Consider the following 18104-nt stretch of genomic DNA (forward strand, 5'->3'; position numbering starts at 1 on the left):
ATTTATTGATTGTCTTCCTTATGAGTGGCGGTCAGGGACGAGCGATGGTCTTTTCCTACCAATCTATCCCCCTAGGAGCATGCGCGTAGTACTTTGTTTCGATAACTAATAGATTTTTGCAATAAGTATATGAGTTCTTTATGACTAATGTTGAGTCCATGGATTATACGCACTCTCACCCTTCCACTATTGCTAGCCTCTCTAATACCGCGCAATTTTTGCCGGTATCATACACCCACCATATATCTTCCTCAAAACAGCCACCATACCTACCTATCATGGCATTTCCATAGCCATTCCGAGATATATTGCCATGCAACTTACCACCGTTCCGTTTATTATGACACGCTCCATCATTGTCATATCGCTTTGCATGATCATGTAGTTGACATCGTATTTGTGGCAAAGCCACCGTTCATTATTTTCATACGTGTCACTCTTGATTCATTGCATATCCCGGTACACCGCCGGAGGCATTCACATAGAGTAATATTTTTTTCTAAGTATTGAGTTGTAAGTAAATAAAAGTGAGATGATCATCATTATTAGAGCATTGTCCCAAGTGAGGAAAGGATGATGGAGACTATGATTCCCCCACAAGTCGGGATGAGACTCCGGACTAAAAAAGAGAGGCCAAAAAAAGAGAAAAGGCCCAAATAAAAAAATTAGAGAAAAAGAGAGAAGGGACAATGTTACTATCCTTTTTCCACACTTGTGCTTAAAAGTAGCACCAGGATCTTCATGATAGAGAGTCTCCTATGATATCACTTTCATATACTAGTGGGAACTTTACATTATAGAATTTGGCTTGTATATTCCAATGATGGGCTTCCTCAAATTGCCCTAGGTCTTCGTGAGCAAGCAAGTTGGATGCACACCCACTTAGTTTATTTTGTTGAGCTTTCATACACTTATAGCTCTAGTGCATCCGTTGCATGACAATCCCTACTCACTCACATTGATATTTATTAATGGGCATCTCCATAGCCTGTTGATACGCCTAGTTGATGTGAGACTATCTTCTCCTTTTTGTCTTCTCCACAAACCGCCATTCTATTCCACCTATAGTGCTATGTCCATGGCTCACGCTCATGTATTACGTGAAAGTTAAAAAAGTTTGAGAACATCAAAAGTATAAAACAATTGCTTGGCTTGTCATCGGGGTTGTGCATGATTTAAATATTTTGTGTGACGAAGATAGGGCAAAGCCAGACTATACGATTTTGTAGGGATAACTTTCTTTGGCCATGTTATTTTGAGAAGACATGATTGCTTTATTAGTATGCTTGAAGTATTATTGTTTTCATGTCAATATTAAACTTTTGTTTTGAACTTATGGATCTGAATATTCTTGCCACAATAAAGAAGATTACATTGATAAATATGTTAGGTAGCATTCCACATCAAAAATTCTGTTTTTATCATTTACCTACTCGAGGACGAGCAGGAATTAAGCTTGGGGATGCTGATACGTCTCCAACGTATCTATAATTTTTGATTGTTCCATGCTATTATATTATCCTTCTAAGATGTTTTATATGCATTTATATGCTATTTTATATGATTTTTGGGACTAACCTATTAACCCAGAGCCCAGTGCCAGCTTCTGTTTTTTCGTTGTTTTTGAGTATCGCAGAAAAGGAAAACCAAACGGAGACCAATTGACCTGAAAATTGACGGAGCTTTTTTTTGGACCAGAAGAAGGCCACGGAGTCAAGGAGTTGGGCCAGAAGAGTCCCGGGCTGCCCACGAGGGTGGAGGGTGCGCCCACCCCCCTGGGCGCGCCCCCTGCCTCGTGGACAGCCCGTAGACCCCCTGACTTGTTCCCGACACCAAAACCTCTCATATATACCCAAACTTCCAGAACATAACCTAGATCGGGAGTTCCGCCGCCGCAAGCCTCTGTAGCCACCAAAAACCAATCGGGACCCTGTTCCGGCACCCAGTCGGAGGGGGGATCCCTCACCTATGGCCATCTTCATCATCCCGGCGATCTCCATGACGAGGAGGGAGTAGTTGTGACGCCCCAAGACCGGTGATTCAGAAGACTTCCATATATTTCGTGATGTCCGTGTGTTTCTTTTTGCTTGCTCTATTTATTTTGCATTGCATCATGTCATCATGCCATCATGTCATTTAATTTTTTAAAACTCAACTAAGTAAATTGCATGGATCTTCGATCCATTTAAATCGAGGGAAATGCACATGGTGATTTCTCTTTATAACATATATCCTCCCAATATTATTAGGGAGCTATATTAAAATATTCCATTAAATTGGAGTACACCATAACACACTTGCATAATAATTCCGTGCCTTTTCTGCTTCAAGTTTGGTCTGCAAACTCTGCCCTAAATTCTTTCTTCACTTTCCGGAGCTCCACAAAAAATCCGAACATTTTTGGACCTTCCCAACCCTCACTTCTTATTCAAATCATTTGAATTAAATTCAAATGGATTTGAATTTATATCTTTCAATCAGGCCACTTCTATTTTTCCTGGATCAAGCGCATTTTTATGAGCCCGGGAAAATTGTCCGCATGCGCAAATTCTTTCCCTAACCCTCTCTTTCTTTTCTTCTCTCTAATTCTTTTCTGCTAAAGAATAAGAGGGAGAAGAGAGCCCAGGCCTCTGGCCACTTCCTTCTCTACCGGGCCGGCCTCTAAGGCCCAGTCGCGCCCCGCTGTTAACCCTAGCCCTGACCCCCCTCCTCTCGATCTCTCCCTCTCATACTCCCACACCGCCGCCACACACACGCATCGCACAGGAGAGGAGCGCACGTGCCCGATCCCCATGGCGCCCCTGTTCCCGGTGCCCGTGGCCCTCGACGCTCGCCGGCGCTGCAGTTCTTCTCCAGTTCGTCGTCGTCCTCGCCTCGCCTCTGCCCTGACCCTGCCGCGGCCACCTTTCCTCGCCGCCGTCGCGCCCCCTTCCATCTCCAGCCGCTCCTCTGCAGCTCCTCCCCTGCCTCGTCCTCCGGTTGGGGTGCTCCAAGATCGCGCCCGCCGCTGCAGTTCGCCGCGCCTCCGCCTCCAGCCATCACCAACGTCCGGCGACGTCCTCGCCTTGTACCCCGCCACCGCCGGAGCTGCTTCGTCCGCCCCGCGCTGGAGCCGTCGTTCCCGCGCCGCCGCCATTCCCGTGCCATCGACCTTCCCTTCGGCCTCTGTTGTTGCACCTCTGCGGTTCACGGTTGCCCTCTGCCTCGAGTCCGAGCTCGAGCCCTGCCCGACGCTGCCATGGACAGCCACCTCGCCTGCATCCTCTCGTCGGCCCTCTCTGCCTGCTGCTGTTCTGCCATCTCCGGCCAACTCTACTGCCACCGCTGCTGCCTTGACCTCCCCTGGTTCAGCTTGTTTTGAACGAACAGCAGCCCGATGGCTTCTCTGCTCCAAGAGCCTTCTGCACGCCAAGGCCCGGTGCACCCCTCGATTCGCCAAGTACCACGACACCCACGTTCGCCTGCAGAATGTGTACCACTACCGTCGCAAGAACCGAGACCGGCAAGTCTGGAGACCGCCAAGTACACCTTCAGTTCACCAAGTACCGCACCGGACGTCTACGACCCGTGTACAACTACCGTCGCCAAGACCGGACCGACAAGTACCCCAACAACGTGTGTACCACTACCGCCGACCTCGAAGACTCCGTGGACGTCAAGTTCCTTGACGTGACCCCGAACATCTACGGAGTGTGTACAACTACGAAACGTGTACAACTACTTCCCCTACGACCCGTGAACGACTACTTCCCTCGACGATTTTGAACCGCCCCGAAATGCACGCTTCAAAGGTATAACCGCCGAGACGATGACCCGTGGACGAATGCATGTTGTATGAGATGCTCGTGTTTGCACCGTGTCCGAGAGAGGTCTTTGCACGTTCCTCGATTGCCATGCCGCCGTACCGTGGGAACCCGGAATCCGGGAGCACCCCACCATCCTTGCATGACACGCTCACGCCCACTTCTTTTGCACCGGTATCTCCATGAGCTACCGGAACCGATATGTTGCCGTGGCATCATTTTCAGATTCGTTGCCGTGGCACCCCTTTCTTCAACCACGGTGACAAATGCTTCATAACATGCTCATGTCAACATTTTCATAAAATGGCATAAAACTTGCATTGTCATCCGCATCATGACAACAACATTTAAAATGTTTATTATTGTTGTTTCCTTTAAATTGCTAAATGACATATGGGGATTTTCCGGAATTGTTGTTTGTTATTTCCGGCCTCATTTAAACTTACCTAAATAGTTAGTTTTCATATGCTTCACCTCTTGCCATGTTAATCTACATTTAATATTGATGAGTACCATAAATGAGAGCGAACTAAATGATTTAATGTGGTGTTTCGTCAATATGCAACTCGTTGCAAATTGAGCTCCACTTAATTTGTAGAATTGTTTGTTGCACTTTGCCATGCCATGCCTCATTAAACCGGACATGCATCATACTTGATTGTGCACCGTGCCATGTTGATGTGATGGTTATTTACTATGTTGTTTGTTTCTTTCCAGGTTGCTTCTCTCGTTAGCTTCGGTTTCATTCCGGAGTTGTGAGGATTCGTTCGACTTCGTCTGTTTGTCTTCTTCATGGACTCGTTCTTCTTCCTAGCGGGATCTCAGGCAAGATGACCATACCCTCGAAATCACTTCTATCTTTGCTTGCTAGTTGTTCGCTCTATCGCTATGTTGCGCTACCTACCACTTGCTATATCATGCCTCCCATGTTGCCATGTCAAGCCTCTAACCATCCTTTCCTAGCAAACCGTTGTTTGGCTAAGTTACCGCTTTTGCTCAGCCCTTCTTATAGTGTTGCTAGTTGCAGGTGAAGTTGAAGTTGGTTCCATGTTGGAACATGGATATGTTGGGATATCACAATATCTCTTATTTAATTAATGCACCTATATATTTGGTAAAGGGTGGAAGGCTCGGCCTTATGCCTGGTGTTTTGTTCCACTCTTGCCGCCCTAGTTTCCGTCATACCGGTGTTATGTTCCTTGATTTTGCGTCCCTTACGCGGTTGGGTGATTTATGGGACCCCCTTGACAGTTCTCTTTGAATAAAACTCCTCCAGCAAGGCCCAACCTTGGTTTTACCATTTGCCTATCACCTATTTCTTTTCCCTAGGGAGTCGCGCTCCCGAGGGTCATCTTTATTTAACCCCCCCCCCGGGCCAGTGCTTCTCTAAGTGTTGGTCCGAACCGAGCAGCCTGCGGGGCCACCTCGGGGAAACTCGAGGCCTGGTTTTACTCGTAGCTTGACTTATCCGGTGTTGCCCTGAGAACGAGATATGTGCAGCTCCTATCGGGATTGTCGGCACATCGGGCGGCTTTGCTGGTCTTGTTTTACCATTGTCGAAATGTCTTGTAAACCGGGATTCCGAGACTGATCGGGTCTTCCCGGGAGAAGGAATATCCTTCGTTGACCGTGAGAGCTTATAATGGGCTAAGTTGGGACACCCCTGCAGGGTATAAACTTTCGAGAGCCGTGCCCGCGGTTATGTGGCAGATGGGAATTTGTCAATGTCCGGTTGTAGAGAACTTGACACTTGACTTAATTAAAACGCATCAACCGTGTGTGTAACCGTGATGGTCTTTTTTCGGCGGAGTCCGGGAAGTGAACACGGCTTTTGGGTTATGTTTGACGTAAGTAGGGGTTCAGGATCACTTGTTGATCATTGCTAGTTGACGACCATTCCATTGCTCCTCTTCTCGCTCTTATTTGCGTATGTTAGCCACCATATATGGTTAGTGCTTGATGCAGCTCCACCTCACTACCTTTTCCTACCCATAAGCTTAAATAGTCTTGATCTCGCGGGTGTGAGATTGCTGAGTCCGCGTGACTCACCAGATACTTCCAAACAGTTGCAGGTGCCGACGATACCAGTGCAGGTGATGCTACCGAACTCAAGTGGGAGTTCGACGAGGACCTTGGTCGTTACTATGTTTCGTTTCCTGTTGATCAGTAGTGGAGCCCAGTTGGGACGATCGGGGATCTAGCATTTGGGGTTGTCTTCTTTTCTTTTGGTTCCGTAGTCGAACCTATGTGTGTACTCTGATTGATGTATGTTTTATTTATGTATTGTGTGAAGTGGCGATTGTAAGTCAACTCTTTATCCCATTCTTGTTCATTACATGGGATTGTGTGAAGATGACCCTTCTTGCGACAAAACCACAATGCGGTTATGCCTCTAAGTCGTGCCTCGACACGTGGGAGATATAGCCGCATCGTGGGCGTTACAGTAGTTCACCCTCGGGGCTGAGGGTATGTACCAGTAGCTATGTGTTTGATCTCTCTCTCTCTCTCTCGTGTTCTTGATTTGGCACGATCTTGATGTATCGCGAGCTTTGCTATTATAGTTGGATCTTATGATGTTTCTCCCCCTCTACTCTCTTGTAATGGATTGAGTTTTCCCTTTGAAGTCATCTTATCGTATTGAGTTTTTAAGGATTTGAGAACATTTGATGTATGTCTTGCATGTGCTTATCTGTGGTGACAATGGGATATTCACGTGATCCACTTGATGTATGTTTTGGTGATCAACTTGCGGGTTCCGTTTGTGAACTTATGCATAGGGGTTGGCACACGTTTTCGTCTTGACTCTCCGGTAGAAACTTTGGGGCACTCTTTGAAGTTCTATGTGTTGGTTGAGTAGATGAATCTGAGATTGTTTGATGCATATCGTATAATCATACCCACGGATACTTGTGGTGACATTGGAGTATCTAGGTGACATTAGGGTTTTGGTTGATTTGTATCTTAAGGTGTTATTCTAGTACGAACTCTATGATAGATTGAACGGAAAGAATAGCTTCGTGTTATTTTACAACGGACTCTTGAATAGATCGATCCGAAAGAATAACTTTGAGGTGGTTTCGTACCCTACAATAATCTCTTCGTTTGTTCTCCTCTATTAGTGACTTTGGAGTGACTCTTTGTTGCATGTTGAGGGATAGTTATATGATCCAATTATGTTGTTATTGTTGAGAGAACTTGCACTAGTGAAAGTATGAACCCTAGGCCTTGTTTCCTAGCATTGCAATACCGTTTACGCTCACTTTTATCGCTTGTTACCTTGCTGTTTTTATAAATTCAGATTACAAAAACCTATATCTACCATCCATATTGCACTTGTATCACCATCTCTTCGCCGAACTAGTGCACCTATACAATTTATCATTGTATTGGGTGTGTTGGGGACACAAGAGACTCTTTGTTATTTGGTTGCAGGGTTGCTTGAGAGAGACCATCTTCATCCTACGCCTCCCACGGAATTATAAACCTTAGGTCATCCACTTGAGGGAAATTTGCTACTGTCCTACAAACCTCTGCACTTGGAGGCCCAACAACGTCTACAAGAAGAAGGTTGCGTAGTAGACATCAAGGATCACTAGGGACACGGTTTTGTTTATCTATCCACACATGTATTTAAGTTTCCGGTCAATACAATTCTAGCATGAATAATAAACATTTATCAGGAATAGGGAAATATGGTAATAACCAATTTATTTTGCCTCTAGGGCATATTTCCAACAGGACCGCCGCTCGCCGCGACCCCTGCCCAAGGCGCGGACGCATTCTGCACTACCTCCGCGGTGCCTCCTCGTCATCGTCGTCGTCCTGGAGCGCCATGACAGCGCGGGAGTACGCCGACCGGGAGCAGCGTCGACGGGACAGGTGCAACGCCGCGCGCCGATCCCAGTTCGCGGACTCCGGCGTCCCGCCACCACACATCGTGGCGGACCCATACCTGTCGTATGCCTGGGCCCTAGACCGCTCCGTGACGACATCGAAGACGGCCAAGCACCGTCTCCGCCGCCTCAATGAGGAAATGGCCAGGTACGGCGAGGAATGGTCCCTCGTCGAGATCGCTGCCGCCGAAGTCGACGCCTCCAACGGCAGCCGCCCTCTCCCCCAGCCCACGTCCTCGATGGCCGAGGCCGCACTGCGCATGGCGCAGGAGGCGGCGGAGAGGATTATCCGTGAGCGTTAGGCGGACGCCGGAAAGCCCTACCGCGACGCCACCACCTTCCGCCGCCCCAAAGCCCGACGACGACGGCGGCGGCGGGTCGGGCGACGATGACGAAGGAGGAGTTGCCGACCAGCCCGGCATTGGCTACGAGGTCACCGTGAAGTATTAGGATAGTTTAGGGATTTAGTTTTAGGGTTTTAGTTCACCGGGCGAAATATCGTCCAGTTTTATGTACAAAGTATCCTATTTTCAATGAAATCCGTTGTGTTTATATCTAATCTGCACTTGTTTGCACGAATTTCGTCCGGTTGATTTAATTTGTTATGAAAATGTATGCGGCTAGCGTTGGATGTTACCTCCCGCAGTGTCCACGGACTGGACCCTCCCTCTCCGCGGATGGATGGGAGAGATTTTTTGTGGGTTGCTGTTGGAGATGTGCTTAATACAACTTTGTACTAAAATTAGTACATAGTTGAGACACTTATTTTAGGACGGAGGGAGTAGAATTCAGAATAGAAGTCCCTTTGCACCTAAAAAATATCTCGGCGTGCGCTTTTTCAGAAAGAAAGAAAACCTCTCTGCGTATTCTATAGGAAAAAATTATCTCGCTCTCTGCTGCCACGAATGACATGTGGGGCCCAAAGCCACCGCACAAGAATTCCGAAGGTCGAACCTCTAGAACATTCGCCATCAGCGGTCGAAAGACTCCCTTTCAGAAGTTTCCATCGCCTTCCAGACTCGCCGCTCCAGCCACCTACATAAACTCCCTCCTCCTCGCCATCTCATCCCCACCAAAGCATTCGACAAAATTCAACCAGCAATCCAACGCAAGACCAACCCGAGGAGATCGACCGAGCTCAAGATCCGCGAGCGAGAATGGCGGGCATGGTGTTCGGCTTGGAGAACCCGATGATGACGGCGCTGCAGCACCTGCTGGACATCCCGGACGGCGAGGCCGGCAACACCGCCGGCGGCGAGAAGCAGGGCCCGACGCGCGCCTACGTCCGGGACGCGCGCGCCATGGCGGCCACCCCGGCCGACGTTAAGGAGCTGCCGGGCGCGTACGCGTTCGTGGTGGACATGCCGGGGCTGGGGTCCGGCGACATCAAGGTGCAGGTGGAGGACGAGCGGGTGCTGGTGATCAGCGGCGAGCGCAGGAGGGAGGAGAAGGAGGAAGCCAAGTACATGCGGATGGAGCGCCGCATGGGCAAGCTGATGCGCAAGTTCGTGCTGCCAGAGAACGCCGACATGGAGAAGATCTCCGCCGCGTGCCGCGACGGCGTGCTCACCGTCACCGTCGAGAAGCTGCCGCCGCCCGAGCCGAAGAAGCCCAAGACCATCCAGGTCCAGGTCGCCTGAGCTGAGATGCATGGTGTGCGGGTCGAATCGAAGCAGAGTGTGAGTGAGTAGCGAGTTTCCTGTGATGACTAATGGATGGTTTGCTGTTTCGTTAATGGAAATGGGGAATTGGGGATGTTCTCTGGTTTCGCCTGAATAAAACATGCGATTCTGTCGGCCACATTTTCGATTGAAAAATCCAAGATACCCGTGTTCAGAAAATTCAGAAACATGTAATTCAAAGGAAAACTGGATAAGACCACAACATGTGGAATAGCAAAAATTAGGTGGAAAACGAACTAGCTCTGACACCAGGGAGAAAAATCCTGGATGTCTTGCATTTTCATCTTGACAAATGGCTGCCTGGGAAGATAGAAACAATAAATTCTAATTAGAATTAAGAATTCAGAAATGTTATTCTGCTTTGCGTGAAAGAAACATGTGACAATCTTTTTTTCTTGCACAAGAAACATGTGAGAATCTCCAAATTCGATTAATCGAGGTATGAGGATATGTGAGATAACCGATTCAGTGTATTATGAACTGATTTTCAAATACATTTATTTTGACACAACGAAAAATAAAGCAGCCATGATTGTGTGGGGGCTAAAAGAGTGATGTGTTATATGCACAAACTTCTTTTGACAGAACTTGGGAAATGCCGTGGTACTCTCGGGTGTGAGTACATATGTGGGAGGTAATTCCAAACAAAAACATAAAAAATCTGAAACATTTTCAAAAACAAATTTGACCTTCTGTTATGCCAAGAAAAAAAAAGGTCCCGTCAACTTCGGAAAATAAAAATCAGACGACGAAAAACGTGAATAATAACTTGTATATATTGTTGATCTTTTTCACCGAAAATATTGTGAAAGTCATTTCCCGTGAAAGCAATTTCTTGGTCAAAGTTTTTATACAAATACAACAAGAGAGTAGGACATTTTGGAGACCAAATCCAATAGAGGCCTTAGTTAAAAAAACATTTTTTAATTTAAAAAACTAAAAAATCAGTATGCTTGTATACAAGGAGTCAAGGATATAATGTGTATGTGTGTAAAAATATAGGATGATATACCTTAAAATTTGAGCTTCACAAAAAAGGTTACGGCCTTTGAGGATCAACAATACATATGCTAAAAATGCACAAAATTGTCTTTTTTGTAGCCATCATATTTGACCAGAAAATTAACACAAATGTATATTATGTCTTTAGGTATATGTGTATTTTTTCAGAATTTTTTAAAGCTGGAAAGTTTGAATTTCAAAGTTTTCAAATTAAGACCTCCATGGAGCTCGGGCTCCATTTGAATTTTCATACAACAGAAGGTCAACTTTGTTTACCAAAATGTTTTGTCGTTTTTTGACTCTTTTTGGAATTACTAAAAAAATATCATATCAGGTGCACTTGCACCCCAGAGCTGGGACAAGCACCTTTGGCTCTCGGGTGTAGGTGCACCCTATATGGGAAGAAAAATAGCAATTTTGAAAAAAGTGATAAATTAGGAAACTTTTTGTTAATGAATGACTTTCATTCTATTCTAGGTGGAAAAATCAGCACTATATACAAGCTAATATTCATGCTTTTGTCCTTGATTTTTCTTTGCACTAAAGACGACGGGAGTTTTTTCTTAATGAAACTTTTTAAACAAGTACAATTGAACGTCAAGTTTGTTTCTAAAAATATTTAAGAGCTTTTTGACCTTTCTTGGCCCCATATAGGTTGCACCTACACCCAAGAGCCAAAAGGTATTTCTTCGGATTGAAAATGATATTTACAGAATTAAAGAGTTTATGCGTGTCTGAGCGTGCTTTTGCTAGGGCAGTCCAATATGATGGTGACTAATGGGTTTTTTCACCACTCCCCACAAAAGGTGTAATTAGAGCTTAGCCTCAAACTATGTTACCTTTTTTCTCTGCTAATAGAAACAAGAGTGGTCCTCGCAGTTTGGAAACAAGAATGGTCTTATTAATAGCAAGGTGTACCTTAAGAAAATTGTTTTAATTCATTTATCTTTTCTTAGTGGACGTGAAATCTTTTCGTGGCCTTTTTCCTGAATGGCTTTATTTGATTTAATCCCTTTTGCATAAAATGTATAACTCTATAGTTTTGTGTGCGTCCCAAGCCGAAGGATGTAATGAGGGATTTGGTAATTTGACATCTCCCCAAAAGGGCAGAAGTTGTACAATTTGTGAAAAAACAAAAAATCACCTAGAGAGGTATGGTGTGATAGCTTCCTTGTATGCTCTTTTTTCTTGGTTCTTGTTTGTAATCTCCTATTTCTACATGAAACTGTTGGTTCATAATCAACCCTTGGAAAAGTCAACATCCTGATCTACGAATTTTATAGCGAGGGTGTCATTAAATTCTTTTGAGACCCTTCCCCTATAGAAGTGAAGTTATTTCGTGTAATTATAATTGTGTTTGCTATTTATCAGCTGACTGGAATTTTCAGCCACGTCAGTCGACATGTGACTGAGAAGTAGGTGAGACGACGCTAAGGCCGAGATGGAGGTGACACTGCCTGTCGCGGTGTCTCCAAGATGTAGAGCCAGGTCCTAGACAGAGGCAGGGACGACGCAAGTTGTCATGGCATCGTCGACGGAGGACATGTAGGATGCTGCGAGTTGTTGGGTTCGGGTGGAGGTGGGTTAGAGGAATGACCGGCGACGGTGGCGGCGGCTCGGGCTGATAAGGGCGGTGAGGCTGCAGTGTGGGCGTTCATGTGTGATGGCATTGGGCATGGAGGAAGAAGAAAGGTTACGGGCCTGTTGGATGCATATCGAACAGTGGAGGGAAAACTGACCGAAGAGAAACCTTTTCGAGCCTGAAATAGTCGTTCTCAATTGTAACCTTTGAAACTTGGCACGGTATTGAAGAACCAGAGTTGCATGTGTGTTGTATGACTAAGGCCTTTGTGGCAATTTTAAGGCCTTTGTTTACTCTATCTTGAAGACCTTTGTTCTACACGTCTTCGTATGGATTTTGAAGAAATAGAGTTTCATTGTATGACATGTAAAAAGAAAAGGTGCACATGATGAGATAGAATCGCACTATTTTTTTATCGTGGTCCTTAAACCTACATCCAAGATATACATATCTATTCCCTCCGTTCTAAAATAGGTGACTCAACTTTGTACCAACTTTAGTACAAAGTTGGGTTATCTATTTTGAAACGGAGGGAGTATGTGGTAATTCAGAAATTCAATTCAGCTCCAAGGAGCACGTGCTCCCGGGCCCAAAATAATTTTTGAAATGTCAAATAAGTGAAGACAAGAAATTTATGTGTTCTTAGTCACATCCAAATGCTACCTGTAAATTTTCAGGGCAAAAGGTTAAGCAAATTGAACACCAAATGTTACGCCTATGTCACCCCAAATTTGTTTTCCCCGTTTCGCATGAAAATTGTCAAGTATGCTTGCGACACTAAGACGAACATCCACAAAAAAAATTCAGAATTTTTTGAAAACATTTACTATTTTTTCACATTACTGTTCATCTAAGGGCACATGCTCCCGGGAGCCAAAACGCCTCTCCCCACCAAACCTTCTCTTCTATCTGTAAGTAGCTGCTACCTCCATTTCAAAATATAAGAAATATAAGACATTTTGGTAGGCTAGTTTAACCTACCAAAATGAGGTAGTACTAGGTAGTATAATTATTTGTGTATCACTACATTGTCCAAATCATCACATTATTATTGCTAAGTCTCAATCGACTGAGACATAAGTCTCAGTCGATGCTATATTCGTTCGATCTTGCGTGAAGATTTATGCAAAAAAAAAAAGCTTTTTCTTGTTTCTTCTTATATTCTATGTTACTTCTTAGTCACCTGATATCTAGCCACACCCTGAGGGATTATTGTTCTGAACACGTGTGTGGCGCACAAGCAACATTTACTACTTCCTTCGTTCTATGATGTAAGCCTTTTTTTCTAAAAAAATGTCTTACATTATTACATCATGGAACGGAGAAGTAGTTCCGTAGTTCTGTACTAGCTTACCCCTGTGCGGCGGCACGCCGCGCCTGTCGATACGGTGCGGTTATATGGATTATGTTTCTTCTATGTAATAAGTGTTGTTATTTTAGGATGCCAGATGATCACATGAAAAACTATGGATGTAGGAAAAAAAAGATGGAAGGGTGATGCATGTGAACAAAGAGGGGAATATACGATGACACATCTCTAGTAGGGATGATTTATTTTGCCGAACGTGGTGCGAGTCATTGCCAGATTAGATCATCTGATGTAGCCTCCCATTGGATTAGCTCCTATGATAAAGTAGTAAAGAGACGCAAATAGTCAGACGTATGTAGTTAATAAATTTTTCCTTCTTTCATACATTTTTTTACTATCACCAAGAAATGACCGAGGCCAATCTCGTGCACCATCGCCGACTACTCCAGGGAAGCGATCGTGTCCAGCGCCAGGGACACGTCGCCGGCGGTCACCCATGCCTTTGAGGCGTCCAAGTGGAACCAGCTCGCTGGCGTGCCCGTCGACCGTCGAACACCTCGCTGTCCCGTGCTGGACGTCGACAATCTCCACATGGTAGCGACAATGATGCAGTTTCTCGCTCGGCGGAGTAGCAGCGACGGAGGCTGGATGCAGCTCCTCCCCAGCAAGCCCGGAGGTGCAGCGTGGGGAGAGCCCGCGGGAAGCCACTCTGAACCTTGGAGCGCGGCTCCACAACTCGCGATGTCCGAGCTTGCTCCGTACTGCACGTCGAAGAAAGGAGGGGTCTAGGAGGGAGGGGCATGCCCGACGAGGCGGTAACGAAGCTCCTTTCCATCCCACACGAGAGAATCGGAGAGAGGCTCGATGTTTTGCGCTGATGCTATTTCTCGGTGGTACTTCGGTTGAGATGCGAAAGCGAGTGATGACCACAGAGAAGAGGAAGGAGATATTTATAGATGCTTATGGCGGTGGACGATTCAACCGGAATCTTCCGGAAAACACCTCGATCATCATGGGCGGTAAACCGTAGAGGCATCCAGAAGAAGAAGAGATAAGGAAGGAGAAGTAAGCAGTGAGGCAGATAAGAAAGCAACGAAAGCGGTGGATTGGATGGGATGCATGTAGCGCACATGCGAGGGAGACAGAAGGAATGTCCCGTATCTAGCCTAGAATCGCGCCCGAGCGGTGCGGTGGCTGTCTTGGCCATATCCCTCTGTCGTCTTGTAATTAGTTGTAGTTGCCCATCCCGCTGCCTGCTCATGTGCCTTGTAACTGGACGTAGTTACCCATCCCCCAATCACCGCTTCGTCAGACTGCTATAGGTCGGCCGCATATCCAAGCAATGTGTTCCGATTGGTCTGCATGCATGCGGTGACTAATTTGCCAACGTTCCTTTGCTAAGCATCGATTTGCTTGTTTCTTATCTGTTCCCGACGACGAAAGCAAAACTAAAAACCAACACGCCACATGGCCGACTTAATTACAACATAAACGGCTAGAAGCAAACGTCAGTAAAGCAAGCACGTTCAAAAAATTTAGCCGATGCATATACGCCCACACATGCATTTGTACACAGCCACATACCCAAAAAAATGCACGCGTCAACAGCCCAAACGCCCATAGGTTGCTTTCAAGATCAAACAATTATCTGAACCAAAATCGCTAAAGACACCCAAATGCACACGGAAAATGCGAACCAGTTAACAAAATTTTCATCGAAGGCCAACGGCCATCGCGTGATTCTACAAGGTAATCCACCAAAATAATACACGTGTTGCCATCCAGCTGATCAAGAAGTCACTTTCACATAAGTGGGTAAACCTGGAGGCAAAAACTTTTCGAGATATAGTGGTTTTGGTATAAAAGCCTTTGCCCGTAAAAAAATATATGTATGCACTTTTTTCACAACGAAAATCTCTCTATGCGTATCCTAGTCCTAGAAAAAGACATCTCTCTGCTGCACCGAATGACATGTGGGCCCAAGGCTACTGCACAACCAATTCTGAAGGTCGAACCTCTAGGGACGTGTTTGGTTGCCCGCATGAGGCCCAGCCTGGCCCGGGCGGGAAGAATTTGGCCCGTTTGGTTTTCTGCATTCACTGTGCGGCCCGCATCGCACGAAGCTTAAAGCACATCCAGGCCAGGCCCAGGGGCAACGCACGAATCGGCAGTAGCTCGCGAGCCTGGCCAGGACGAGGCAGGGGAGGGCGACGCGCTTCTCCCCTCGTGCGAGCAGGGGAGATGGCGCGAGCTCGCCCGCGTCGCCGAAAAATCGACGGGAGGATTTCGGCTCACCTCCCGCCGCTCCACCCCCTATTTAGCCCCTCCCTCACCGCCCCAACTCCCGCCACCATTCTTCCTCCGTTCGCGCTTTCCCGCCGACGCGCATCGGCACCGACGAGCAGGTAAGCGGCGCATCTTCATCGGCCGGCTGTCCACGGCGTCGGAGCTCCTTCACCGGCCGACGTTCATCTTCCACCACCGTCCCCCCTCGTCCTCAAGCTGCAGCCATGGCCTCTGTGAATTCAATCCCCCTTTCTCTATGTTCCTTCTAGCTAGATCTGAGCTGCAGCTAGGGTTTGATCTAGATGCATGGTTGATTAGTGGTCTGATCTGTGAGCTGATATGGTTGGTTGCTATGATGCGGTTACAATTTGTGGTAGGGCTAGATGTTCAAGCATGCGGTAGGCTAGATTAGTAGTAGAGTTTGAAGTTGAACCTTGTGCTTGTGTTGAATCATGCTCAGATCTGTGATTTGTAGCTATTGGTGGTCCATTTGTAGCATGCTGTTTGTTTTAGATGTATGTTCCTGCTCATAGATTGTCTGGTATGCTTAGTATGATAGTGATGAAGCATGTGCTTGCTATGATAGTGATGAACCATGTACATGTATGCTCCTGCTTTCATGGATTGTCCGGTATGTTGTGTGCTATGCTCACTGTTAATGTGTGCTACGATTGTAGGACATGACCACGCAGACGCAAGATCTTAGTCAGGCCCTTGTCGTGTCCGACAGCCAGTTTGCTTCATCGTTTGTCGAGGACTCGCAGCCTATGTCCGAGATGGCACCTGATTCAGAGGTGTTCGAGTCTGATTCCCTCTATGTGCCAGTAGTGCTCGTTGAGCCAACTACTGTTGCTGCTGCTGCTGCCGCTGCACTCAAGCTAGCAGCAGCAAAGGCAAAGAAGGATAGTAGGTCGAACAACATGAAGTGGCAGCCGTTCATGTCCACGTTCGTGCTGAACAAGATGTGTGAGCTCATCTCTAGTGGAGTTAGGACTGACAAGGGCTTCAAGGAGGTGCACTTGAACACCGTTGCGAAGCAGGTGTTCGAGTTCTGTGGGCAAGAGGTGTCTGCCACCCAGGTGTACAACCACCTGAGGAAGTGGAGAAGTCGATGGATCCAAGTGTCCAAGCTGAGAGACCTTAGCGGTGCCTCATGGGATGAGAACACTTGCTCCATAGTTCTGGAGGCAGAGCACTACGCCGGCCATGTCGCGGTTAGCTCACAACCCTCTTCATTTTCATACTGTCCACCATTGCCTACTCCTAATCGCAACTAACAACACTTGTGTTTCATTCTTAGGACCACCCAAGGGACGCTGAGTTCCTCAACACACTCATCCAGAACTACAACCAGATGCAGCATATCTTCTCCTTCGGGCTGGCAACTGGGAAGCATGCCATGGGCTCGGGGGAGCCTCTTGGTTCTCCCATGCCTGACTTCCCTGGGACCCCAGACGTCGAGATCCTTGATGGCCCTGACAAGCCCGCTGCGAAGCCCTTCGACAAGCCATTTGACCCCGTTGATAGGAAGAGGAAGAGAGGAGGCCTGTTGGAGGAGGAGATCAATGTCTTCTGCCGCATGACTGGGGCGGTGAAGGAGGTGGCAACAGCCATCAGGGAGTGCAAGCCCCTCGACGTCCACCCTGACCTGTATGCCGCTGTCATGACCCAGGGTGGCTTCAGCGACGAGGCTCTCATGGCAGCTCTCAGCCACCTGCTTGACAACAAGGCCCAGGGTGTTGGGTTCGTTGCCATGGCCAACGCTCACAGGATGCTGTGGCTCAGGAGCTGGCTGGGCAAGCACTACTACTAGAGTAGTGCTGCCTGTGAGCGTGCATGATCCCCGACGGCGATGGTGGTGGCGACGACGGCGACGGTGACGGTGACGACGTACATTTTGTGTAGCTAGGGCTCAAAAACTATTTGATGGTCTGTATATTTTGGTGAGGTGGTATATACTAACCCCTCACGGTGACGGTGAACTTGCGGTGGTAGGACGACACCCTCTTTTGGATGTGGTGGTAGGTTAACACCAAGGTAGTGCTAGGAAGAACTTGCTATGTCGTATGATCATGCATGCATGCTTTACTTCTCTTCTGCTCCATTGTTGTTTGTGTGCTACTTTGCTTGCTACTTGTGCTCCATTGATTTGCTGCTTCAACTCTTGCTGTTGTGCATTGCTAGGGCAAGTGGTATGCCGTGTTCATTGGTGAGGTTCCAGGGGTTTTTAGTTCATGGGAAGAAGCCAATGCACAAGTGGCATCGTATAGCAACAGCAATTATAGAGGGTTCAAGACTAAGCAGGCAGCAGAACAAGCTTACTCCGCCTGGGTGCGAAAGGACGGAGGCAGCAGTGTCGACAGTGCCAAGGTTGGAGTTGTCAAAGTGGAAGCTGCTAAAGTGGATCGTCAGTTCGGCCTGAAGCTGAAGAACTTCATCATCTTCGTCCAGTTCGTCACCATTGCTGTGTTGTGGCGTTGGTGTGCTAGGTATGGGTAAGCTCACCAACTAGGGTACAAGGTAAGCACAACATGTACGCCGTATGCA

General features: G+C 47.0%; 2 protein-coding genes across 2 annotated transcripts; both read left to right on the plus strand.

Moving 5' to 3' along the window:
* Nucleotides 1-8727: 8727 nt before the first annotated feature.
* Nucleotides 8728-9451, plus strand: LOC109775571 (17.5 kDa class II heat shock protein). Its single transcript, XM_020334304.4, has one exon. It carries the CDS (start codon nucleotides 8854-8856, stop codon nucleotides 9334-9336), a length of 483 nt encoding a protein of 160 aa, XP_020189893.1. The 5' UTR covers nucleotides 8728-8853; the 3' UTR covers nucleotides 9337-9451.
* Nucleotides 9452-16129: 6678 nt separating this feature from the next.
* Nucleotides 16130-17370, plus strand: LOC109775582 (uncharacterized). The gene is made up of 2 exons (XM_020334313.3): nucleotides 16130-16771; nucleotides 16858-17370. The coding sequence occupies exons 1-2, from the start codon at nucleotides 16238-16240 to the stop codon at nucleotides 17368-17370; spliced, it is 1047 nt and encodes a 348-aa protein (XP_020189902.2). The 5' UTR covers nucleotides 16130-16237.
* The last annotated feature ends 734 nt before the right edge of the window (nucleotides 17371-18104 follow it).

The sequence above is a fragment of the Aegilops tauschii genome, chromosome 3 (assembly GCF_002575655.3).
Source record: "Aegilops tauschii subsp. strangulata cultivar AL8/78 chromosome 3, Aet v6.0, whole genome shotgun sequence".
Lineage (NCBI taxonomy): Eukaryota > Viridiplantae > Streptophyta > Magnoliopsida > Poales > Poaceae > Aegilops > Aegilops tauschii.